The sequence below is a fragment of the Eulemur rufifrons genome, chromosome 1 (genome assembly GCF_041146395.1).
Source record: "Eulemur rufifrons isolate Redbay chromosome 1, OSU_ERuf_1, whole genome shotgun sequence".
NCBI classification, from domain to species: domain Eukaryota; kingdom Metazoa; phylum Chordata; class Mammalia; order Primates; family Lemuridae; genus Eulemur; species Eulemur rufifrons.
This window is the reverse complement of record NC_090983.1, coordinates 1,507,384-1,534,027: the sequence shown is the minus strand read 5'-3', so window position 1 is coordinate 1,534,027 and position 26,644 is coordinate 1,507,384. Positions and strand designations below refer to the sequence as shown.

Below are 26,644 nucleotides of genomic sequence, written 5' to 3'. Positions count from 1 at the left end.
TCTTAATATAGTAACGCCCTGTCGATGCACCTGGGAATGTTCTGGTCCACAGTCGCAGTGTCCTCCACCGGGTGGCACTCACAGGCTTCAGCCATGAGCTCGGTGTGCCGTGAGAGCTGCAGATGCCCCCAGCGTCACACCTGAGTGTGTGTCATCAGGCCCGGGACATCGGCAGAGCGCTGTGTCTGCAGCTCAGACGTGCCTGCTGCAACGCAGACATCAGACATCCCTCTATGTAGGGCTTAACTTCTGTGTTCAAGTCGTGAGTTTTTAGTGTAGGCATCTTACACACCTTCCATTGCAGTTATTCCTTATTATTTTATTGATACTACGATAAACAAATGTTTGTGTTTCTCATTTGTTGCTAGTATTCAGATAAACAGTTGATTTCTGTATAATAACTTATGTCATGTGGCCTTAGCAAATTCACTTCCTACATTTAGTAGTTGGATTGCAGATTTCTGAGTATTTTCTATGTGGAAAATTGTGCTATTTGTTAATAAACCACATTTTAATTTTTTTTGTCCAATTTCTATGTCTTTTGTTTTCTTTCTTGCTCTCTCGCACTGGCTGAAACCTTCCGCACAATGTTAAATACGGTAGTGAAAGCAGATACCCTGCCTCATTCCTGACCCCACGTGAAAAACATTCAGTTCGGTTTTTCAACATCGTCTGTGATATTAGCTATAAGTTCTTGTCAATGCCCTTATCTGGCTTGAGGCAGTTTTCTTCAACTTTTCTATTCCTACTTTCTGAGATATTTACTTTGAATAGATGTTGAATTTTTGTCAAAGATTTTTTTTTTTGCATTTATTGAGATAATATGATTTTTCTCTTTTATTCTGTTAATATTGTAAATTATAACGATTAACTTGTGAATGTACTCCCATCTTGAATTCATGGAATAAACCCTTCTTGGTCATGATGAGATATCCTTTTTTATATTGCTGGATTTGTTTGCTAATAGTTTTAGAGACTTTTGTGTCTATGCTAATGAGGGATCGGTCTGGAGTCTTCTTTTCTTGTGATGTCTCCTATGTGTTTTGACAGCAGGGTTTTACGAGCTTCAACCACAAGTGAGAAAATAGCTCCTCGTCTATTTTCTAAAAGAGTTTCTGTAAGAATGGGGTTATTTTTTCATTAAGTCTTTGATAGCAATTTCAATGAAACGACATGGTCTTGGAATTTCCTTGGTAAGAAGGTTTTGTTCACAAATTCTACTTATTTAATAGATACATGGCTTTTCAGGTTTTCTCTTGTGCTTTATTTCAGGCTTGATAAGATGAATTTTTAAAATATTTGGACTTTTCAACTAAGTTGTTGAATTTATTGGGATAATATTGTTACAACTCCAGTCATCTTCAAGAATAGTTGTCACTGACACAGACAAAGAGTATTTTAATTTTCCCCACGTTTTCTAACTGCCTTAGTGAAAGAAACCCATATATCAATCTTTGTCACATCCGGAAATTCTGCTGTGGATGAAAGTGACGTCACTGCCGATCGCAGGCTCAGAAGCTAGAAAGTTCGCATGACATCAGAAGGTAAAGAAATCGTAGCTTGAGGTCTTCAGCTCTAACTGGAATAACTGCTCACTGCTTGGAGAAGAATCACCTCTGAGGTGGAGAGAAATGTTCTGTGGCTTGGAGAAGACGCTCCCACGAGAAAAGAAACATAGTCTACGCTGGGAAAGACGGGACGGCAGAGCAATCGTAACAAGACCCTGAAGAACAGGGCTTTGCTGGAAGGTCTGTGGCAGGAGGGGCAGGGGGTACCCAGGCACAGGGCTCTAGGGCTGTCCAGACTCTTTTCAGACCCTGGTTTTGCCCATCGCTTGGCTTTGTTGGTCCAGATGGTCTTTCCCTACCGCGCAGAGAACAGCAGCCTACGGTCTCCGTGCTCCACGCTCCTGCCGCACTTCCTGGGGGGCTGCGAGCTGCCCTTCCAGTTACCAGCACTACGAAGTCTGGAGGAAGGACTCTAACGGTCCCACTTTCTGTTAGGTGACTGCTGACAAACAAAAGTAAGATTCTGAATATGCAGGGCGACAGCAGCATCCACCCAAACCACCTAGAGTCGTGGGGACGTTGCCGCGCCCGCAAATGCCTGGATCAGCACCACGAAATGTCTGGGGTCATGACCTTCCTCTCACTTTCTTTTCTGCCAACTTTCTGAAATAACTTCCTGCTGACTCTAGATGTTCCTTGGATCTCTGTTAGGTTATCGATGCTCAGAAGAAGACGAGATTCTGCTGGAAGAGCTTTCTTCCTCGAGGATGCCATGCTAGCATCTACCACCAAGGTCACCTCCGGTTTGTCCACGGAGTCTGCGTGTGGAGCTAATTCTAGGATGAAATTGTTTGGCTGGTTAGCCTACATTGGGCTGAGAATTCCACGGCCAAGGAGTTTTGGGCAAAGCTTCCACTTCCCTTGGCCTACCTCTCCCTTCTCCCTGGGAAAGAAGTTAACGCTCTCGGCCTGCGGAACTGATATTTATTGGAGGAGAAAGACGCTTGTTCCCGTCCACCAGAGCCGGGAAACCACTCGGGAGGTGAGACGGGGCCCCTTGAATTCTTGGACCAGCACAGTGAAGCTGAGTCAACAGCACTTTCAAAACAAACTGCCTTTTTAAAGTAAAGTTATAGATTTTAAAATTAGAAACTGCTTTTTTAAAAAAGTAAAAGCCACTCTATTATTTAGAGCATTTGCTTCATGTACACTTAGTGTAATTAATTACATGTTTTAAGTCTCCCGAGTTAGTGTCTGTTCCTGTTCCCTTTTTTCTTTGTTTCTCTTTCACTCTTCTCTTTTGGGTAAACTGTGCATATTTAAAATATTCCACTTTCTATTCCACATGGATATTTTAGCTGCCTTTCTTCCCTTAGCGTGGAGCACAGAGGAGAGACCCCCGTGATGTCCACGTCCGGCCTCCAGAGTCTGTGAGTGCCGCCGGACCCGGCAGGGACTTGCAGGTGTGAGACGGTAAAGACCTGTAGACAGGAAGATTATCCCGGATTATCTTGGTGGGTCCAGTGGATCGCAGGGTCCTTACAAGGTAGGGGGGAGCCCAGAGCCAGAGAAGGAGGAGAGAGGGTGGCAGGCAGGACAGATACGCAGTCGGGGGCCGGGGAACGTGGGCAGCCTCCGCGGGCAGGGCAAGGTGGGGAATTGGTTCTTCCCTGGAACGTCCAGGAGAAATGCAGCCCTTTCCATGTCTTGATTTTGGCTCTGTAAGACTCGTTTTGGACTCTTTGACCTACAGAATTGTCAGATAATAGATTTGTATTGTTTTGGGCCACGAATTTTGTGGTAATTTGTGATGGAAACAATAGGAAGCCAATACAGTTAGTGTCAGGGGTTATTCTAGAAATTGAAATATGTATCTTTAACATATCATGGTCTGTCTCCAATTAATATTATGCTATAAAATGAACTGTATAGGGATGCTACATTGTGTAATTTCATTTACTCCTCTCCTGAGCTTTTGCTCCTATATTTTCTAAAACTGTTCTTTTATGTTGGTCCGTATGTTCACATTTAGGTCTTCTTTATTCCTTCATTGAAGACTCATTTAAAACTCAGGGTTCTGTCTCATATTAGTTCCTTTCTGCCAGGAGATCCTCCTTTAGAATTTCTCATAGTGCATGTCTAAATGTTCTAAATGATCTCAGTTTCTCTCTGGCTGGTCTTTGTTTTTGCATTCATTTTGATATTTTTGCTGAATATAGAATTCTATGCTGTCAGTGTTTTCCCTCCAATACCTTAAAGATGTTGTTCCATTGTCTTCTAGCCTCCATTGTGTGCAAGGAAAAGTCAGAAGTCATTTTAATGTTATTTCAGTGTTAGGTACTATATCTCCCCCAGCCCCTGCCGGCCCTGGCTGCTTTTAAGATCCAGCCTTTATTTTTGTTTTTTGGAAGTTTGACTTTCTGTGATGTAGAGAAGTGTGTGTGTGTGTGTGTGTGTGTGTGCATTAGAGTGAGGCCTGACTGTGGTTGCGCTAGGTGTGGTCTTTGTGGCAGCTTTAGTTTGCTCTATTTCTCACCAGCTTCAGATGTTTGGCGGGTGGTATCTGACTTTTCCTTCACAGAGTTAAGGATCTGAGCACCAGGGAGAGTTCAGGGGTCTGAGACTTGAGCCGCTTCCTTAGCAACTGTCGGGCTCTCCCTGATGCTTCGGGCCAGAGCACTGGGATTTCAGCTTCCTGGGGGTGGCTTTGCCTTTCCTCCGCAGTCCAGATACCTGCTTTCTGTGTCACAGAGATCTCTTCTGTCCTGTTGCCCTCTACCAAAATGGGAAGGCCCCAGTCCTTCATCCTGTGAATGTTAGGGAAGACTTGGAGGGGTTTCTCTTGGTTTTCCTGCCCTGCCCTCAGTTATTCAGAGGTAGAATACAAGATTACCTGCAGTGCTTTCCTCACTTTAGCTGCCACACTCTGAGCCTTCTGTGTCCGAGAGCCTCGAGTGCCTTTGGTGGGTTTCTCTCCGCTCTCCTGCACCACCCCAAAAACGTGATGTCGTAGGACTTAAGAGAGACTGTTTGCCTCAGTGGATACCTCTCTTAACTCTCATTTTCCCTGCAAACAGTGGGATTCTACCCCAGCACTAGGTGAAGACAATGGTGAAAGCTTTTTGAGGGGGCACAAGCCCACTAGTGTGGGGGGCTCGTCCACATCCCACTCTCGCATGCCGGCACAACGCGGCTGCTGAGAGTTCACTAAAAGTTGGTGGATTTTTCCTCCCCCTCCCCTACCCCCCATGACGGATCCTTTCCCCATGCAGTTATGCCAAGGACGGGAGCAGCTGTGGAATCATTTTATCCTGCAAAATATTTGGCACTTTTTAGAGCTTAGTTCATTTAGGTTTCTTTTTGCCCTCAGTTCACTGGTGAGTTTTTAATTAAATTTTTTATTTTGAGATAATTGTAGGTTTACATGTAGTTGAAGAAAAAATACAGAGTTTTATAATTTAATTTTTACATTTAAGTCCAAGATCCATTTTGTGTTAATTTTTATACGAGTTGTGAAATTTAAGTTGAAGTTTTATTTTTTATTTTTGTTATTCGTTTGTTTTCGGCTATGGATATCCAATTGCTCCACCACAATTAGTTGAAAGGCTATTCTTCCTCCACTAAATTGCTTTTGCACCTTTGTGAAAAATCATTTGGTCATATCAGCATGCATAGATTTCTGGATTTTTATAGTATTGGGGTTTTTTTTTAAGTATTTGAGAGAATTGATTCACTAGTCAATCAAGCCATCTAGGCCTGCCTGAGCTTTTCTTTGTGGGAAGATTTTAAATTACTTGTTAAATTTTTTTACTTCTTATTGTCTATTCAAATTTTATATTTTTTTCTTGAGTCCATCTGGTAATCTGTGACTTCCATGGAATTTGTTCATTTTCTCTAAGTTGTAAATTTGTTAGCATTAGGTTGTTCAGATATTTCTTTATAATAATTTTGATTTCTGAAGGGCCCATGGTGATATACACTATTTTGCTCCTATTTTTTATGACCTGTGTCTCTCTCTTTTGCCCTCGCCCTCTGCTTCTTTTGTTAGTCTAGCTCAGTGTCTGACAATGTTGCCGATCTTTTCAAAGAACCAACTTTTTGTTTAATTGGAATCCTCTGTTGTTCTGTTTTCTAGTCCATTTATTTCCACTCTAATCTTTATTATTTCCTTCTTTCTGTGTGCCTTTGGTTAAATTTGCTTTCCTTTTTTTCCTCAAATTTTTAAGTTAGATGTTTAATAGGATTTATTAGAAATCTTTCTCTTTTTTTGATAGAGGTATTTAAAGCTATAAATTTCCCTGTAAGCACTGATTTAACTGCATCCCTTAAATTTTTATGCACTGTGCTTTCATTTTCATTGAGTTCAAAATGCTTTCTAATTTCTCCTGTAACTTCTTTTTTTTTTTAACACATTTGTTATTTATAACTATGCTGTTAATTTCCAAATATTTGTGGATTTCCCAAATTTTCTTCTGTTGTTGATTTCTAATTTATTTTTATTGTGGTCAAAGTACATACTCTGGATGATTTTAATTCTTTTAAATTTATTAATACTTGTTTTAAGGCTTAGCATATGGTCTATCTTGGACAATGTTCCATTTGGTCTTGAAAAGAATGTGTACTGTGCTGTTGTTGGGTATAAGGTTCTAGAGATGTCTGTTAGGACAGGTTGGTTGATAGCATGGCTCGAGTGTTCTATTTCTTTGCTAATTTTCTGTCTAGTTGTTCTATTAGTTATTGAGAACACTGAAGTCTCCAACGGTTATTATTGAGTTGTCTATGTCACTCTTCAATTCTGTTATTTTTCTTTTCATATATTTCAGGGCTCAGTTGCGAGGTGCATATACGTTTATATTTCATCTTCCTGCTGAATTGGCCCATTTATCAATATAAAATGTTCTGTCTTTAGCAACAATTTTTATTTTAAAGTATTAGTATAATACTGATATTAGTATACCTAATCCAGCTCTCTTTTAGTTACTACTTGTATGTTTGATCTTTTTACATTTTTTATTTTCAACCCATTTCTGTCTTTGAATGTAAAGTGTGTATTATGTGTAGATAGCACATCCATTGGATCTTGTTTCTTAAAATTCATTGTACTAATCTTTGCCTTTTGACTGGAGTCCATAATGCATTTACATTTGATGTAATTATCAGTGTGAGAGGATTTCTGTCTGCCATTGCAACATTCATTTTCTACATGATTTATGTCCTTTTCTTTCTCCATTTTTTTATCACTGCCTTCTTTTATGTTAATATATAATTTCTAGTGTACCCTTTTAGTTCCTTTATTATGTTTTTGGAGTAATTTTCTTAATAGTTTTCCTGGTGATTAAAATTAGCATCTTTTCCAGTTTGGGGCAATACTGATTTTAATAGTACATAGAAACATTATTTCAATATAGCTCCCTTCCTTTTCCCTTGTTTTGTGCTATTACCACACAAATTACATTTTCACATAAGCCAACCTACACAGTTTTATGATTAATGTTTTGTGAAATTATCTTTTAAATTAGGAGAAGAAAAGAGTTACCAAAATGTATATTGACTTTCATATTTACCTATTTAGTTACCTTTAGCAGTGCTCTTTATTTCTTCATTTGGATTTTTTTCTTCTTTTTTGAGACAGAATCTCACTCTGTCCACCTGGCTAGAGTGCCGTGGCATCAGCCTAGCTCACAGCAACCTCAAACTTCTGGGCTCAAGCGATCCTCCTGCCTCAGCCTCCTGAATAGCTGGGACTACAGGCACAAGCCACCATGCCCGGCTTTTTTCCATTTTTAGTAGAGAGAGGGTCTCGCTCTTTCTTGCTCAGGCTGGTCTCAAACTCCTGACCTCAAGCTATCCTCCTGCCTCCACCTCCCAAAGTGCTAGGATTACAGGCATGAGCTTCCTTTGGATTTAAGCCAGATTTTGTATCCTTTCTTTTCAGTCTGAAAGGCTCTTTTTAGTATTTCTTGTAGGCTTAGTGATAAATTCTTCTATTTTTAAAAATCTGGGAATATCTTAGTTTACTCTTTATTTTTGAAGGACAGTTTTGCTATATTTTGATTTCTTGGTCAACAACCTTTTTCTTTCAGCAGTTTGAACATGGTATCCCCCTGCTTTCTGACCTTGTGGTTTCTGATGATAAGTTAGCTGCTAATCTGATTAAGGATTCATTATGTGATGAGTTATTTTTCCCTTGCTGCTTTCTCTTTTGTCTTGGGCTTTTGAAAGTTTGACTATAATATGTTTAGGGGTAGGTATCTTAGATTTATTGTACTTGAAAATCATTGATTGAATGAATTCTACACTTGAAATTCTATGAGTAGACTAACGTTTTTCATCAAATTTGGGAAGTTTTCCAGCACTATTTCTTCAAATCTTTTTTCTGCCCTTCTCTCCTCTTCTTTCGGGACTCTCATTATGTGTATGTAGGCACACTTGATGGTGTCTCATAGGTCTCTGAAGCTCTATTTCTTCTTAATCATTCTCTTGTCTTTTTATTCCTCAGACTGAATAATCTCTATTGACCTACGTTCAAGTCTGCTGATTCCGTCTTCTGCAGTTGGGAACCTCCAGCGAATTTTTCACTTCAGTTATTATACTTTTTGTCTCCATAATTTCTATTTATATCTATACAGATATATCATTCATATGTAATGTATATAATATATGTTGTATGTGTAATTTCTATCTCTTTATTGATATTTTCTGTTTGATAAAACATCAACACATTTTCTTTGAATTTTTTAAACATGATTTTCTTTAGTTCTTTAAAGATATTTATAATGGCTGATTTCATTTGTCTGTCTAGTGAGTCCACCGTCAAGGTCCCATTAAGGACAGTTTCCGCTCAGTGCTTGATTTCTCTGCGTGAGCCATACTGTCCTGTTTCTGTGTGTGTGTCATAATTTTCATTGGTAAATTGACATTTTAGGTAATATAAGGTGACAACTTTGGAGGAACCTTACCCTCAAACTCTACTGGCTTGAGATACCGTTTTGCACATGTGTTTTCAGACTCTATAGTTTGTTCCACTGCTCGTGTGTCTGTTTTTCTACTAACAATTCAGTTTTAGTTAACTTCTCTGAATCATTTAGGATGTTTTTGTCTGAAAGTGAAAAATATTTTTTTTAAAGTAGTTTAAACAATAATGGTTTATTGCCGTGCGTGACGAGTCAGTCAGGAGCAGCTGGTCTGACAGTCGTGTCAGGTGCGCAGAAACGCAGGTTTTTCCGTCTTCCTTCTCGCCGTTCCTCGCAGCATTGACATTACACTCAGGGTGGTTGACTCGTGGCATCAAGATGGCTACTGCAGCTCCAAACGTCACACCATGGCCACACGTCCAAAGACAGAGGGAAGGGACCACAGGGGAGTTATTTAGGGCTAGAGCAGCTGTGAGTGATGGAAAACGCAAACAACGTGGCTTGCATACGAGACAAGGCCCCTTATTGTTACATGAAGGTCCAGGCAGGTGGTGCAGGGCTGGTAGGTGACAGTAACTCACGTTCCTTCTGCATTTTGGCCCCACCACACTTGAACTTGAAGTCCTGGTTCAACATGGTGCCATCTGTATTATAAGCAGCCTAGGAAGTTTCTGAGAAACTGTCATGTGCCACTTCGGCTACAGTACATTGATCAGAACTTAGTGACATGACCACAGCCATTTTAAAAAAAGACAAAAGTGACCATCTTTATTCTGGGTGGTCACGGGCTCTCAGGGATCCTTGTACAATATTACAACAGAAAATGGATGTCGGGCAGCCGTTCGTCTTCTCTAAAGAGTGTGTCTTGCCCTCTCATCTCTTTTGTTCATGAGGAAAGTATTTCCAGATGATTCCAGGATGGTTTACATCTCACTGGTCACAACTGGGTCAAATACTGGTACTGCCAGCTGCAAGGGAGGCTGAGAAAGCTGGGATCCAGTATATTCAGTTTCTGTTGTGGGCAGGTGCTATGCTAATGGCCAGATAACAACTAAATGGCTGTTTTTCTCAGCAGCCAACAGTACCAGATGTGATTACTTTTTATAATAAATATTAATATCTGGTTGAAAAAAAATCCCTCCTAATCATTCCTTTCCAAAGTTTTGTCACTGTTGTACCTTTTTCTTTGGGATCGACGTTGGAGTTTAAGCAGCTTGTAAAATTCCAGTTTGTCTAGGCCTCATTCTATGATGGGATACGACCAGGTGAATTTTGGGCATGTCCAGGTTCTGATTCTGGTCCCACGAGATGCTGAGCTATTTAGAACCAGTGTTTTGGTAGCGCGGGCAAACGAGGAGCCTCTGTGTAAGAACGGACTTCTCCTCTGGGCTGTGGGTTATGAGGCTTAACTTGGCAGGTGTTGGTGGTTTGGCAACTTGAACCCTTAGAAGATGCAACTTGCCAAGCTGGCCACCAGGGGCTGGGGTCAAAAGCCCAAGTTCGTTATGGTGCAGCCTGATTGGATGTGCTCCCTGGGAGCGGGCTGTTAGCCAAGCCCAGCTCATCGGGATCCCCAGGCTCTCCAGGCTGAGCTCCTGGGGGTCACATCCCCATCCTCCCTGTCTCCGCATGTGGATCCTCCATGGGCCTTTCCTTGGCCACACTCCAGCCATGTTTGATTAGCTCATCAGAGACTCCTTAATGAGGCTGAAGTTTCAGGCCTGTTAGCAGCAGAGTTCATTTGAAGATGGAACCCAGGGGAGTATGTTTCTTTAGGATTGGGAAAAATAAACTCTGACATTATTAGTAAACAGCCCAGGGTGATGGCTAACTCACTCCTGACAGGGCTGGAATACAGAGTAACTCTCAAAGGACAGCTTTCATGTAGGATCAGTAGGATCAGGGCCGGATTTGCATTCAGAAGACCTGGGCTTGGGTCTCGGTTCACGCCCTGACAGTGGTCTCTGCAGAAAGACACTAAGCATTGCCAAGCACCACTCATATTTGACTCACAGCATTGTTAGAATGAATTTAAGTATGCGAATGCCCTTTTAGCTGTACAGTATAGCATAAAGATAGGTTAACTAACATGACTATTTTGAAACATTTATTTGAATATAGTATCTTGAAAAATCATATACTAGTACTCATGTGTTCAGGAATTTTAAAACCCTTTTTATCCTTTGAATCTTTTTAAGCTCCCTCTTTATCAAATAAGATTAATTAATTTGAAAGTTAATAAAATTTTATGATAAAAATCCAAATACTTGGCTGACAGAGGTGTCTGTATCACATTGTTACACAAATTAAAGCTGTATTGGCTCAAGACAGCTGAGTAGGCACAGTCGCTTTTCTCTCTCTCCCCCCGACCCCATTAATTGATGCAAAATATAGTTACTGAATGTAGTAAATTCACAATAATTTGGAAAAATCAAGAAAGAATTTCATCAGCAAGCAGGCATTTTGGAGAATTCTTCAGGAAGGAAAAGATCTGTGAAGTAATCAACATAGTATAAAGCCCCAAGACATCCAAGACATGCAGGAGAGGGTTGCTGTGGGAAGGGTGGTGGGCTTGTTTGAACAGACACAAGAAGCAGAAAGAGAGTCTGGGCACTCACCAGGTGATTAACTTGGGAGGTACTTTTGAATCAATCTAGACCAGCCAATTCCTCCCCAATTTTCCTATGGTGTATAGGGGGGTGTTTGTCCACAGGCTTAGAAAGTGGAGTTTTGTAGGAACTGGAGCTGTAGAGAGAGGCATGGCCCCATGTAGGTAGGCACAGGCTCCCAAAGACAAGGTTCTGGCACATCCTGTTTATCAAATAAACAATGAGGCAGTTGTGCATGATGTATTCCAGAAAAAATAAATGTTTCCAAGAAGAAAAAAACAAGGGCTAAAAGAATAACAAAAAAATTGTGAAAAATAAGAAAGTGAAAAGTATTTTTAAGCCTCATGACTTTTAATACAGAATACAATCTGTTCAACAATAGATTAGATGTAGCTAGAAAGAGCATGAGTAAACTGGAATACAGATCAAAAGAAAATAACCGAATGAAAAATGCTTATGAAGCACAAGAGACCTAGGGAATGTGGTGACAAAGCTTAACATGTGTGTGACTTGAGTCTACAAATGAAGGAGTGAGGGAATGAGCTGGTAGCAATGTTTGAAGAGATAATAGATGAGAGTTTTCCAAAATTGGAATGTTCCAAACATAGCTTATGACTAAGTCATAAATGGAAATCTTAACAAATTTAAAAAAATAACGTTTTTTTTTAAAACCAGGTTCTTTAGTCCTATACAATAAAATTAAAAAATACCAATTAGAAGAGAACAAAGAATCCTAACTTTTGCAAATTAAGAAACCTACTTCTAGATATGGCTTGGGCCAAAGGGGGAAATCAGAAGAGGAATCAGAAATTATCTGCAAAACAATCAACAGGAAAATCTCGCAGCAGACCTGTGAGGTGGTGTAAAACCTCAGAGGGTATCTTGCAGCCTTAAATGTCCTTACAACCAAATGTAAAAATGTGAAATTTAAAAACCAAATATTCATGTTAAGAGATTAAAAAATAAAATGTAAAAAGCTTAGAAAAATTAAGATGAAAGCAAACATTAATGACACTTGAAATTTATAGAAAGAATAAACTTAACAGGTAATACTATAATAAGGAGAGGAAGAAAGGTACATTCTTCATCAATATAATGTAAAAAATGAAAGAGCAAAGTAGGTAAAATTAGGACTGAGTATTAAAACAAATACTGATGCATTATAGCAAGTACCTCTTCTGTATTTCTTGATATACTTAACATTTATAGAAAGAAGAAACTTGGCAGTACTATATAATAAAAAGAGGAAGAAGGATGAAAAAAATGAATGATGAATAAAATACTAAAAGAAATGTAAGAAAATGTTTTGTGCGCATCTAAGATAACAAACACATAAATCTATAAGAGATAGATAGTTTTGTAGAAAATTATGAGTTATTAAATGTGACTCAAGAAGGGAAATGTTGGAACGCATTTATTACCATGGAAAGAGTGGGTGGGTCACTACAGCAGAAAAAGTCACCTGAGCTGGGGGTTGGGGCAGGTCTTAGAGGCTAACAAGGCGTGATCTGTTTGGAGTCCGCAATGGGGTAACGCCAGGGGACATGCTCTGGCTGGAGCCTGCCACACAGTGCTCCTAATTCAGTTCCTGCTCCTCCTCGGTCCAAGCACTTAGCTCTGCCACGGCTGCACGCTTGGCCCACGTGGGCACGCTCAGGCTCTGTGACCTTCACCCTGTGGCCCACGGCCACTGAAAACAACTCACAGCTTTGTTCCGTAAGAGTGGAACCAGTTTGGTCTAACTACTGTGGTTACAGCACTAGTGCAACACCGCCTAGAGGAGGAGGTGACCTGAGTTCCAAAAGAATTGAAATATCTCACTCTTTAATATTGATAGAAGGCTGGGGGACAGGCGAGAGGTTTAGGAGGTGAGCCAAGGGGCCAGAGTGTGACAATGGGGCAAATGGGGCACTAGCCAGAGATTCTGAACTTACTCTATTAGCCTGATGGGTTAAGGGTGTCCTGGTGGTTTGTGTGGTTGGCGGATGGAAACCTGGTGATAGCATCGGCCAGCACTGAATGAGTTTGCAACGCACCATCCTCCCAGTGCAAGGAGGAGGAAGGAATCCAAAGGCTGAGGAAGTCAGAGATGTTGGAGTGGACCTATCATAGACACCACAAATAATAAACTCAAAGATGCTAAAAAGTAGAAGAAGGAGAAGAAGGAGAAGGAGGAGGAGGAGGAGGAGGAGCAGCAGCAGGAAGAAGAAAAGAAAGTGGAGTGAACAGCAACGCAAAGCCAAATTAGTAAGACAATCTTGACTGTATTGATAATCAGAATGAACTCACCAACCAATCTCAGAGATTATAAAATTGTATTGAAAAACACACTATCCAGCTATATGTTATTTATGAGAAACATTGTTAAACCCATTGGTCCATAGAAACATTTAAAGTAAAAAAACAGAAAAATGTATCTCAGGCAATTACCAACCAAAGGAAAGCTGGCAAGCTGTACTAATTTTGGTGGGAGAAGATCCTAGACTTTAAGACAAAGCACCTCACTGAGACAGAGGCCACTACATAATGCTGAAAGCTTTCACTTCCAAAAAGATAAACAGCTTTAAACATGTAAAAATATAAAAGAAATAGCCTCAAAATATAAATGAAATAAACAGTATAACAACAGAGATGTCTATGAATCCATCATCATAGTAGTATAAATATATTTTTTCAATCATTGATAGGTTAAGCAGTTAAAAACAATTCATCTAAGATACAGAAAAAATGAATAACACAATTAACAAGTTTGATCTTAAAGGACATATGCAGAATTCTGCATCAAACTGAGATTTTCATCTTAAGATTCCATAGAACAATTACAAAAATCACTCGTGTGCTAGGGCATAAGGCAGGCGCCAGGATATTTCCACGTGCGATTCTCACACAGGCCATGTTCCCTGACGAAATGTGATCAAATAGATGCCAATAAAAATATAACTAAAAAATCTTAAATATCTGGAAATGTAAGACACACTCTTGCACGTAAGTCACAGGTCAAAGAAGAAACAACAACAAAAACTCAAACTAGGTAAAACTAAATTATACTGAAAACTCTATACATCAACATTTAGGAGTTGCAGCCAAAGAGATCTGTATTTTAAAACATCTCTAGATTACCTATGTAAATGCTATGTAGTTATACTGTATTACTATATGTTTTTATTATTCTATTGTTATTTTTATTTTCTTCCAGATATTTCCAACCCTGGTTTGCTCCCTGCGTGGAGGGCTGACGGTGCTATCGCCACGTGAAGGAACGCATGATGGGCTGTGGAGTGTGGACATTGGACACGCGGCCGCCCAGCCCCGCGGCTGCCGGGGGCTGACTCCAGCCCAAAGGAATCTGCGCTCTGAGCGCACACAGCAAAGCCACTTACCGCGACACTGTGCTGTTTTGTAAAATGCAACAACAAATGCCCACTGGTACCGAGTCCGGTGCACGAGTCACCATCCCCCACAGTGGAAACCTGGAGACGTTTGAGAGACACAGGCAGTGGCTTAGGAAGACAATTATACTAACACAACATTCAGTTAAAAATCACATTGCAGGCCTGACGTCTAGTGTGATCATATTTTGTAAAAGAAGTAAACACACCATTATGGGGGTACAAAAGTTCAGGTTATATATATTGCCCACGCCCCCCCATCCCCCCGAGTCTGAGCTTCAAGCGTGTCCATTCCCCAGACAGTGCACATCGCACTCATCATGTAGGTCGCGATAAAAAAAATAAATAAATAAAAATAGAAACCTTCAATCAAAAAACAAAAAAAGAAAAAAGAAAAAACACACCAAACGGAACACACAAGCTCATACACCCACCCGCCTCTGGCCCTCGCCCCAGCTTTGGGAGTGGAGACCCCGAAACGCCAGTGGGGTTGGGCTGGGGCAGGGACAGAGAGGACACCGTGGGCTCCAAGCTTTCTAATTGCTTGAGTTTTTCACGCAGGTTTTGGTTTTATAATTTTGAAAATCAAGACTTTCAAATGTCACCCACCCGCCCTCACACCATCCTTCCTCCACAAACAGAGAATGACTCAGGGGTCTCCTCCTGCTCGGGAGGGAGGGGCTCACAGTCAGGCCCTCACGGGGGCGACAGGAGGGAGCAGAGGGGCTGAGCGGAGTTGTTTCCACTAGATCAAGTCAACTCTCAGAAGAACGGGGCTGTGGCGGGCGGGGGGCTGAGGACCCAGCAGTTCACACCTGCGTCCAGGGGACAGTCCACCTGGGGGACTGCTGAGCTTCGGTCCCCAGCCATGTAGGTCAGGCGGGGGTGGGGCAAGGGTGGCAACAGAGGACCCCGGAGGACCCGGAGTCCCGGCGCCTGGCAGGGGCCCAGAGCCTCCCTGATTGGCCCCTGGAGGCCCCGAGTTCCAGCCCCTCCTCCAGGCACAGAGCCTCTTCCCAGCAGAGTGACCCCGAGTGCCAGCGCCTCCATCTGCTGCCAACTCACATGAGATAAAGTGAGGACGGAGAGGTCCCTGCGCCGTCCCCTCCCCTCATCCACCGCAGACCCAGCAGCCTCCGGCAGCCAGACCCGGGCACCTGGCTACTGTCACTGGGACCCCAGGTGCCACCCTGCCCCATCACGTCACTGCACAGGAGTCACAGCTGACCAGGGCAGGGGCAGTGGCCCCCGGTGCCCACCTCACTGCCATCAGCACAGACCAGGGTCAGGAGCAGGGGGCACCCGGGAGGGCAGGGCCGGCTGTGTGGCCTGGGGTGAGTCAGGACCCTCCCCTAGAGAGGCTGCCAGGGAGGGAGGGCCTCGTGCACGGGGAGGCCGCGGGCTGAGGCCGCAGTGAGCACGGGGGGCTTGCCCTCTGTGGGGTGGGAGGTGCCCACTGTCGGGCCCTGGCCTCGGCTGCAGAACCATTTATACTGAGGGGACAGTTTTCACCGTAAACAGAGGGTCACAGAGGGCACCAGGCTTCCTTCATCACCTTTCGTGCACTTCTCAGGCTCGGGTGAGGCCGGTCAGACTCCTGAGCACAGGCGCTGCGGGCCAGGGCGAGGGCGAGGGTGAGGGTTAGCGTTAGGGTTAGGGCGAGGGTTAGGGTTAGGGTTAGGGTTAGGGTTACTCACCTGCTGGACGGACATCCCCGCAGAGAGAGGATCAGGGCTGCCCAGCACATTCTCCAGCCCAGGTGGCCGGGCAGACCGCGGGGGAGGGAGATCCTTCTGCCCGTTCCCTCCTGCGCCCTGCAGGAGACGGGAAAGCCACGGCCTGTTTGCCTGGGGGAGCAGCATGATCCCAGCTGCACCTTATATGACTCCTGCTATTGGGGGTGGGAAACAAATCAGGGAGGGGACGAGCTGGAGCCCACCAGCAAACCTGGACGACTGTCCGAGTGAGGGAGACTAGGAGGAAGGCTGAACGCACAGCACTGGCAGGGGGGGTGCAGGGCGGAGGGGGTGTGGGCTGGAGGGGGTGCGGGCTGGAGGGGGTGCGGGCTGGAGGGGGTGCGGGCTGGAGGGGGTGTGGGGCAGAGGGGCTGTGGGATAGAGGGGGTGCAGGGCTGGAGGGGTGCAGGCTGGAGGGGGTGCGGGCTGGAAGGGGTGAAGGCTGGAGGGGGTTCAGGCTGGATGTCGCTGGAGGCAAGCCGGTCTGGGGTGGCTGGTGGTGGCGCTGTCCTCAACACAGACAGAAGGCCGTCTCCTGAGGGCTCGGGTGCTGGTAGAACCACCAATCGCCACTGGAAATGTGGTCTCCGGGATAAGGGAGACACGAGTGGAGGGTTAATCAGCAGCTGTTCTCAGAGTGGTCCCAGGGCGGGCACCGAGGGCATCACTCGCAGACCTGTCAGGAATGTGGTGACCAGCCCTGCCTTGGACCCACTGAATCCCACGCCCTGAGCGTGGTCTGGTGATCTGTGTTTTAAAAGCCTGTCCAGGTGATTCCACGAATGGTGATGTTCCAGATCCCCTCAGTTAAGAAACAGTTTCCTGAGACGCCACTATTAGAGGGTGCTCAGGGACCCCAAACAGCCAGAGAACGAGGTCAGGAACTGGGACAGACTGCGCTGCCCACACCAAGGCGAGTCCTCTGCTTGTTACGGGGGGCAGGGGTTAAAGCTGCTGGTACCCCCAAGCGACTCGGGGCAGGGCCATTTCTGACGTATCCTGGCGTCTTTCTCACCCTCAACAAAGCAGGTGAGCAACAGGTGTCTTCAAAGGAAGTAAAGGGCAGCCTGTGTTTTCCTTCCAGGCCAGTCTGAGCTTCCTCAGGAAGGAGGAGGGCTGGCAGCTGTCCCTGGGTCAGTGCTCCAGGCTCCCGAGGACCCTGTCTCTCCAGTGCCACCACCTCGGTGACAGCCACAGCCTCGGACAGCACACAACAGACATGCACACACAACAAAACTACGGTCTAGGAGTGATTACAGAGCAGACGCCTGCGCGACCATTATGCAGGGCAAGAAAGAGAACACCCTGCAGGCTCCGAAGTTCTCAGGTGCCCCGTGAACCCCGAATTCCTCCAGTCCCCGGAAAGGTGGGTGTTGCTCTGGCATTCAAGGAACACATCCCTGAGCTTGCCTTTGTAGTCCTCCCATCCAAGTGCTCCCCTGGGCACGGGGGCTGCGTTCCCCCAGATCTCTTGACCCCATACGGTGGCATCACGCAGTGCGTGTTCTTTTCTGTTTGACTTTTGCTATTCAGTGTCACTGCCATGAGATCCTGCCACGCTGTTCCATGCGCCGGTGCTGTGTGGGTGTGTGGTGTTGCTGTGGCACAGAAGTCCCTCAGATGCGCTTGTCATCCTTTACTTACCTGTTCCTCAGGCGTGGGCAGCGTGGCATTGCCCACGCGCAGCTGTCGTGATCACTGCTGCAGGGAACGGCCCACACCTGTGTACGTTTCTGTTGGGCAGACGCTGTCGCCAGGGCAAGTCAAGTCGCAGGGAAGGTTAGGCACCTTCAGCTTCGGGGAAAATACCGAACTTCCTCACCGACCTGCCTTCCCTCCCTGCTGCCCTCCCCGTCAGCAGCACTGGCGACAGCCCGTCTGCCTAACGTTAGCCGCTGGAACCGGCAGGCTGTGGCGTGTCCTTAAGGTCTTAGTTTCCTTTCCCGGCGGTCAGCAAGCTGGTGCGTGTTCTCACACGTTGACTGGTGTTTGGATGTTCGCTCCCGTGCGGGGCTTCTACACGCCTCTCGCCCTGTTTCTACCGCGTTGTCCTTTTCTTGTCTGTGTCCTTCCTGGAGTACAGACTGCTTGGTTGTAGATGTATCATCGTTTGTATGCGTTGTTGAATTAGGTCGTCTATTGTTTTGCTTGGGAAATCTGCATATGTGCTCATGGGTGGGAGTGGCGTGTACGCTTCTTTTCTTACAGTGTCCCCGTCAGACGCTGGGACTACCCGGATTACCCAGGCACTTCACAGTAGTAAGGAAAGTCGGCTGCTGCTTCTGCGCTCTTGAAGATTCCGCGTGAGATGAACATTATTACTTTCTGAAGTACTTGGTAGATTTACGAGAACAGCCGTCTGATCCTGGAATCTTTTTCATGGAAAGACTTTAAAGTGTGAATTTTCAGAAAAATAACTATAAAACTTTGAGATCTTCTACCCCTTTTGGGTTGGTTTTGGTAAATTATATTTTTTCTAGTAGTTTTCTCCTTTATTGAGATTTAAAATGTATGAAAACAAAGTCACTCACGACATCCTCTCGTCTCTGCTCCGTGTGCTCAGGGTCTCTGGCGAGGTCCCGCCGGCACAGCTGCCCCGGCCACGTGGGCTCTTTCCGCTTTGGGCACCTTGGTCCTTCCAAGGCCGAGTCTTCTCCAACACTCCCCTCCTGGGGTCAGCCGGCTCTGCTCCTTCTCTATTGCATGAGTTTTGTTCTTATCTTTAGGTTTTTCCTTCTATTTCCTTGGGATTTGATTTGCCATGTTTTGATAATCTTTTCAGGTAAATACTGAACTCACTGATTTTCTCATTTTCTTCTTTTCTAACATCAATTTAAGGCTATAAATTTCCTTTTAAACAGATTTAGATGCATCACAGGTAGCAATTTTGTTATTATTCACTTTACCCAATTCTTTTTTTTTTTTTTTTTTTTTTTTTTTTTTTTGAGACAGAGTCTCACTCTGTTGCCCAGGCTAGAGTGAGTGCCGTGGCGTCAGCCTAGCTCACAGCAACCTCAAACTCCTGAGCTCAAGCGATCCTCCTGTCTCAGCCTCCCGAGTAGCTGGGACTACAGGCATGCGCCACCATGCCCGGCTAATTTTTTCTATATATATTTTTAGCTGTCCATATAATTTCTTTCTATTTTTAGTAGAGGTGGGGTCTCGCTCTTGCTCAGGCTGGTCTCGAACTCCTGAGCTCAAACGATCCGCCCACCTCGGCCTCCCAGAGTGCTAGGATTACAGGCGTGAGCCACCGCGCCCGGCCTTTACCCAATTCTTAAATGCCAAAATTAGTTTTTAGACTCTTGGATTATTGGGAGGTATGTTTTAATTTAAATATACATGAGGATTTTTAAATAATTTATTTGTAATTTAATTTAAGTTTAATTTAAACTGCACAAGAAGTATATTCTGTATACCTTCCACCCTTTGAAATGTGTGGAAACCTCCTCTGTGGTCCAGAATACAGCCCTTATTTGACTGTGCTCTTTGTGAACATGAAAATAATGTGTGTCTTGCTGTTGGGTGCAGTGTTCCAGGAGGTTTTTACTAATTCTACTGCCTAAATGTTCTATATCCAGTTTGGTTGGCTATATGGGTTGGACTTATGGGTTGTATCCATTTTCTGGCTATTCCAAATACTGCTGTTAGGAACATTTGTGTCTAAGCTTTTACATGAACGTGTTTTCAATTCTCTTGTGCACACGACTGAGCAGAGATGTGCTGTGTCACACGGTGACTCTGTGTAGCTTTTTGAGGAACTGCCAGGCTGCTTTCCTCTGTGGCTGCACCACTTTTGCGTTTGCACCAGCAATGCGTGAGGGCTCCAATTCTCCCACATCCTCACCCACTCTCGTTCTTCTCTCTTTAAAACCTTAGTCATGCTGAGGGTTGAGGTGATATCTCACAGTGGTTTGGAATTGCAATTCCCTGACGACTGGTGATGCTGAGTGTCTTTTCTGGCTTACTGGCCATTTATATCTCTTCTTTGGAGAAATATTGATCAAGTCCTTTGCCCATGTTTTAATCATTTGTATTTTTGTTGCTGAGTTGCAAGAGTCCTTTCTATTTTGGGGGTACTGGACCCTTATCAGATAAATAATTTGCATATGGTTTTCCCATAATATGGGTGGTATTTTCACTTTCTTGATAGTATTCTTTGATGCACAAAGGATTTTAATTTTAATGAAGCCCAACTTAATCTATTTTTTTTCTTTTGTTGCTTGTGCTTTTGGTGTCGTATTTAAGAAAGTGTTGGCCGGGCGCGGTGGCTCACGCCTGTAATCCTAGCACTCTGGGAGGCCGAGGCGGGTGGATCGCTCAAGGTCAGGAGTTCGAGGCCAGCCTGAGCAAGAGCGAGACCCCGTCTCTACTAAAAATAGAAAGAAATTATATGGACAACTAAAAATATATATAGAAAAAATTAGCCGGGCATGGTGGCGCGTGCCTATAGTCCCAGCTACTTGGGAGGCTGAGGCAGGAGGATCGCTTGAGCCCAGGAGTTTGAGGTTGCTGTGAGCTAGGCTGACGCCATGGCACTCACTCTAGCCCGGGCAACAAAGTGAGACTCTGTCTCAAAAAAAAAAAAAAAAAAAAAAAGAAAGTGTTGCCTAACTCCAGATCACAACCATTTACACTGATGTGTCTTCTATTCTAATAGTTTTATAGTTTTGGTGCTTATATTTAGTTCTTGGTCTATTTAGAGTTAAATTTTGCACATGATATGAGGGTACAACTTCATTCCTTTGCATGTGAATATTTAGTTGACCTAGTGCCATTGCTCTTTTCTTGTTGAATGGTCTTGGCACCCTTGTCAAAAGTCAATTGGCCACAGATATGTGAGTTCCTGGACTCTCAATTCTATTGCATTGGTCCATACATCCATCTTTATGCAGTAAATGCTCTTTTGATTACTATAGCTTTGTCAAAATTTTTAAAATCAGGACGTGTGAGTCCTCCTACTTTGTTTTTCTTTTTCAAGGTTGTTTTGGGTATTTGGTATTCATTTCTGCAAAAAAGAAAGTAATTGCAATTTTGACAGGGACTGCCTTGAATGTGTGTGTCAATTTGGGGAGCATTGCCACCTCAACGTTGCTCAGTCTTCCAATTCATGAATGCAATGTCTTTCAATTTCTTTAAATCTTCTTTAATTTCTTTCAGCAATGTTCTGTAGTTTTTCTGCATCTACTGAAGTGATCACATGTTTTATTTCCTTCATTCCATTTCTCTGGTGTATCATATAGATTGGTTTTTGCATGTTGAACCACCCTTGCATTCCTGGGTAAATCCCTCTGGACCATGCTCTCTAATCTGTCTAATACGCTGCTGGACTTGACTTGCTACTAGTTTGAAGAGGATTTTCACATCTATGTGCATAAGAAATACTGATCTATCGTGTCATTTTCCTTTGATGTCTTTGTCTGGTTCTGGCACCAGGACAATACAGGCTTCATGGAATAAATTTGGAAGTCTTTTCTTCTCTTCTATTTTTTGAAGAGTTAGACAGGGATGGGTGTTAATTTTTCTTGAAATGTTCAGAATTAACCAGTGAAGACATCTGGCCCTGACCTTTTCTTTGTTGACAGTTTTTGGATGACTGACCCAGTCTCTTTATTTGTCATAGATTTGTTCAAATTTTCTATTTCTTCATAAGTTGATTTTGTCAACCTAAGAGTTTTTAAGAATGTTTTCATTTCATGAGGTTATCTAATGTGTCGATATACAATTGTTCTAATGTACTCTTCCAAAGCTTTTAATTCCTGTAAGGCTAGAAGTAACATCTCTGTTTTCATTTCTGATTTTAGTAATTTGTCTGCTTTTTAAAATCATCAGCCTGGCTAAAGATTTGTCAATTTTGTTAAGCTTTTCAAAGAAACAATCTTTGGGTTCTTTGATTTTTCTCTATTGTTATGATCTTCTCTAATTTACTTGTCAGCATTCCAACTTTTAATATTTCCTTCCATCTGCTTGCTTTGAGCTTAGTTTGGTCTTCTTAAATTAGTTTCTTATGGCAGATGTAAGCTTATTGATTTGAGATGTATTTTTAACATAGCTGTTTGTAGCGATACCTTTCTGTCTGAACACTTGTTTCATTGCATCCCATAAATGCTGGTATGTTGTCTTTCCGTTTTCATTTCAACGTATGTTTATGTTCTAATTTCATTATGGTTTCTTCTCGTACCCAGTGGTTATTTATGAATGTGCTGTTTAACTTCCACATATTGTAAATTTTCCATATTTCCTTGTGTTATTGATTTCTAATTCTATTTCATTTGTTCAGAGGACATACTTAGTACGATTTTGATCTTTCTAAACTTATTGAGGCTTACTTTATGGACTAACATATGGTCTATTCTGAATAATGTTTCAAGTGCACTTGAGAAGAATATAGTCTGCTCTTGTCCGGCAGAGTGATCTATACATTTCTGTTAGCGCTAGTTGGTTTATAATGTTATTCAAGTGTATTATTTCATTGCAATCTTCTACCTAGTCGTTTTTTTTTTTTTTTTTTTTTTTTTTTGAAAGTTGAGCATTGGAGTCTCCAGCTGTGATTGTTGAATTCACCTTTGGTCTTGAAGGACATTTGGGTGGGCATAGAATTCTGCTTGGCAATATCTTTTAAGTGAAGGGAAATATCATTCCATTGATTCTGGTTTGTCTTCCATTAGTTTTTAACCTGGTAAGTAGCCAGTTGACAGTCTTCCTCCTGCAGTTGGTCCTTTTTATGGAACTATTTTTTATTTTCTTAAGTTGCTTTTAAGATTCTTCTCTTTATTTGGGTCTAAGTGCTAACTGTGATGCTTCTATTGTGGTGGTGTTTGCAGTCACCGGCTGGGATTTCCAGGGTTCCTGGGCCTTTAGATGAAGGCCTTTCAGCGGTTGGGAGAATGTTTGGCCATTGTCTCTGCAGGTAGGTGTGCAGCCTAGTCACCTCTTTCCTCTTCCTCAGGAAGGCGTGATACACAGTGTAAATCTCTCACTGTATGTTTCTTTGTCTCTCAGCTTCGTTTCTGATTTTTTTCAAACTTTTCTGTCTTTACGCTTCACTCTAAATATTCTCCAGTGCTCTTTTCTAGGTCAATTTTTTCTTTACTTATCTCTAATCTGCTGTCAGACCCATCCACTGAGTTCTTAATTTTACTCATTCTACTTTTTAAAAAACTTTACTTATGATTATTTTATAATTTCTACATCTCTGCTGAAATCCTTAGTCTTGTCCTTTATCCTTTGAACATGATAACTTCATGTATTTCAGAGTTTATGTCTGTGAACTCCAAAATCTGAAACCTCTATGGAGTTTTTCTGTTACCTATTGCTTCTGATATTTTAGTTCATATTACCTTAACTCCTTAATGTTTAATTGTGTGTCTAGCACAGTTTATGCAAAATTTTTGTAGAAAAACCTTGAGACCAAGGAAGGTGTGTCTTCCTCTTAAGGAGGTACGTTTGGCTTTGCAGGGTGTCGGGCGACCAGCATGCAAAGCTCATTTTAATGCAGCCTCAGCAGCAGACGTGGTCAGGGCCTGAGCTGCCCGCCTGCTCCTCACTCAAACGCACTGCTGTGGATACGTCCTTGGTGGTCCCTAGTAGCCACTTGCTGTCACCATTGGCTCCAAAAGACAGGCAAAAACTCTCTGCGTAGCCCCCAGCCTCTCAGACTTCCCTTCAAAGCAGACTCACATCTCCAGGGCAAGGAGGGGCTCTCAGTACTGGAGTCCCGGGTCACAGACGTTCTTCCGTAATTCTGCACTGAGTCATTAACTCTCTCACGCCTTCAGCCAGGTTTTGTTCATGTCGTTGCTGATGTTCATCTTTTCTACGAGTCTTCAGAAGTTCAGTTTGGCTTTCCTTGTTCACTGTTGCTGGACGCAGAATTTCCTACCTGGTCTGGGGACTGCGGGCCATGCCAGCCCTCAGACATGGAAACCTCTCAGAGGCGGACTTCGTGCTGGAGGGATTTGGGGGTGGACCTGCGATCCAAGCCCTGCTCTTTGCGGTGTTCCTGGCCCTGTACGTGGTCACCGTCCTGGGCAACGTCGTCATGATCCTGCTCATCACCGTGGAGGTCCGCCTGCACTCCCCAATGTACTTCCTCCTCAGGAGCCTGTCCTTCCTGGACCTGTGCTACTCCTCTGTCATCGCGCCCGAGGCCCTCTCCAACTTCCTCTCGGCAACCAAGGTCATCTCCTTTGCAGGCTGTGCCACCCAGTTCTTCTTTTTCTCTTTCCTGGTCACCACTGAGGGCCTCCTGCTGGGTGTGATGGCCTATGACCGCTTCGTGGCCATCTGCAGTCCACTGCGGTACCCCGTGACCATGCGCCCCACAAACTGCGCCCGCCTGGTCATGGGCACGTACTGCGGAGGCTCCTTCAACGCCATCGTGCAGACCAGCCTCACGTTCCAGCTCCCCTTCTGCGGCTCCCACCGCATCGACCACTTCTTCTGCGACGTGCCCCCGCTGCTCCAGCTGGCCTGCGCCGACACGGCCCTCAACCAGCTGGTCATGTTCAGCGTCTGCGGGCTCATCATCGTGGGCACCACTCTCGTGGTCCTGGTCTCCTACGGCTACATCACAGTGACCATCTTCAGGATGCGCTCGGCAGCCGGGCGACGCAAGGTCTTCTCCACCTGCGGCTCCCACATGACGGCTGTGTCCCTGTTTTGTGGGACTGTGTTTGTCATGTACGCCCAGCCAGGGGCTGTGGAGTCCATGGAGCAGGGCAAGGTGGTCTCCGTCTTCTACACCCTGGTCATCCCGATGCTCAACCCGCTCATCTACAGTCTGCGGAACAAGGACGTGAAGGAGGCCCTGTGGAGGCTGGGCCAGAGTCGCGCAGCCACTTGAAGGACGGTGGCCAGAGACAGACAGAGCGTCCTGAGGGCCGGAGGGAGACGCTGGGCAGTGAGGAGCCCCCACCTTCCCTCCTTCCAGAAGGAATCGTATATGCTGGGCATCCACCCTCCCACCCACACAAGGCTGCCTTGGGCAGACTGTGCACCAGGCACAGGGTGTGACAGGGTGTGGGACGCAGAGCTGGACGAGGCACACTCTGAATCCAGAACCCTACAGGTGCAGGGAGGGGCCAGCGGCCCCAGTGACACAAAGATGACTGAGCACAGCAACAAACCGGGAGTCAAAGCAGGGGCCGGTCTTCCGCCTCGTACCCGCTGCTGTTTTCCCGCCATTCCATGTGTGTCAGTCGGAGAGGTTAGACATTGGTGCGTCCCAATCAAACTTGTCAGCAAAAAAATATTGACATGCATTCACCCCCCACTGCCCACCCCGTGCAGGGCCTTGCGTGTCCTGGGGCTCTCGCAGGCATGGATGACGGGCCAGCCTCCACGTCACCCTCTTTCAGCTCCTCTTCATCCACCACCGAAGAGACCTGGGTGAAATAATAGCTTAAGTCTACGGCCAAGGCAGTCCCCTCAGTGAGCCACTCATCAGCAGGACTCGGTCTGGCCCTGAGGGGCCCAGATCTCACGTGGGGGCCAGGCCGTAGGGCTGAGGCAACGCGGGAGATTGTATGTGTGTGTGTTCTCCAATCATCATGTCATAACCCGCCACTTGGGGAGCTCACCGCTGCCCACGTCAGGAAAATGGTATTTGCCCAACCCCATAACATCCTCCCGGGCCCCCAGTGGTTCCCCCGCAGCCTCGCCCCCCACCAGCCTCCGACACACAGTTCGCTGGGGGATTCTGTGAACAGGACCGGGCCGTGCTCTCTGTGCTTGACTCCTTTGCTCAGCGTTATCTTGGCGAGATTAATCCGTGATGGTGTGTGACAAGTTCCCTCATTTCTGTCACTGTCTAGGATTCCAACCTATGACGAGACCCCGATTTATCCATCCTGCCCTTGACAGACACTGCCTCGCTTCCAGTTACCGTCTCATAAAATAAGGCTGCTAACGTACAGCATGAGGACCGCAGTTAATAATAGTGTATCATGTTCAGCGTTTTTGCTAAATGACTGGATTATAGCTGCTTTCGCCACAGGGAGGAAAAAATGGGTAACTATGGAAGAGCATGGATCCATTAATCTGTTTCAGAATCACAACCATTTTACTCTCTATATGGATAACATCATGCTGTATGCCTTAAATATACACAATAAAATCCATTTTTTAAAAATAAAATAATAAAATAGTGCTGCTATGACGACATCCTTTGCATGTATTTTGGTGTAATGTGAACGGATCTCTCTTGGGAATTCCCAGCAGTGGATTGTGGGTGGTGAGGTGGGCACAGGTTAACCTTCTGTAGATGCTGTGGACTTGTAATTTGGCCATCTTGGCAGATGGCTCCTCGTACTAAGTTTGTATCTCTACGGGCCAATGAGGTTCAGCCTCTTCTCATATACTTAGTGGCCCTTCAGATATTTTGAGTAATATGGCAGTACTTATTTTTGCAATTTTATTTTTTACCATTCTCTGCCTTTTCTTTATTGACTTGTGAGAGTTCTTCACATATTGTGGATACAAGCACTG

The 26,644-nt window shown here is 44.4% G+C and overlaps 1 protein-coding gene across 1 annotated transcript; it reads left to right on the top strand.

The window, feature by feature from the left end:
- The first annotated feature begins 24,059 nt into the window (after positions 1 to 24,059).
- On the top strand, positions 24,060 to 25,001 carry LOC138380920 (olfactory receptor 9S13-like). Its single transcript, XM_069465355.1, has one exon. The coding sequence runs from the start codon at positions 24,060 to 24,062 to the stop codon at positions 24,999 to 25,001; it is 942 nt and encodes a 313-aa protein (XP_069321456.1).
- Positions 25,002 to 26,644: the final 1,643 nt, after the last annotated feature.

Excerpts from the sequence above, each read along its gene's own strand:
- LOC138380920 (XM_069465355.1), top strand. The coding sequence starts at position 24,060 with ATGCCAGCCCTCAGACATGGAAACCTCTCAGAGGCGGACTTCGTGCTG.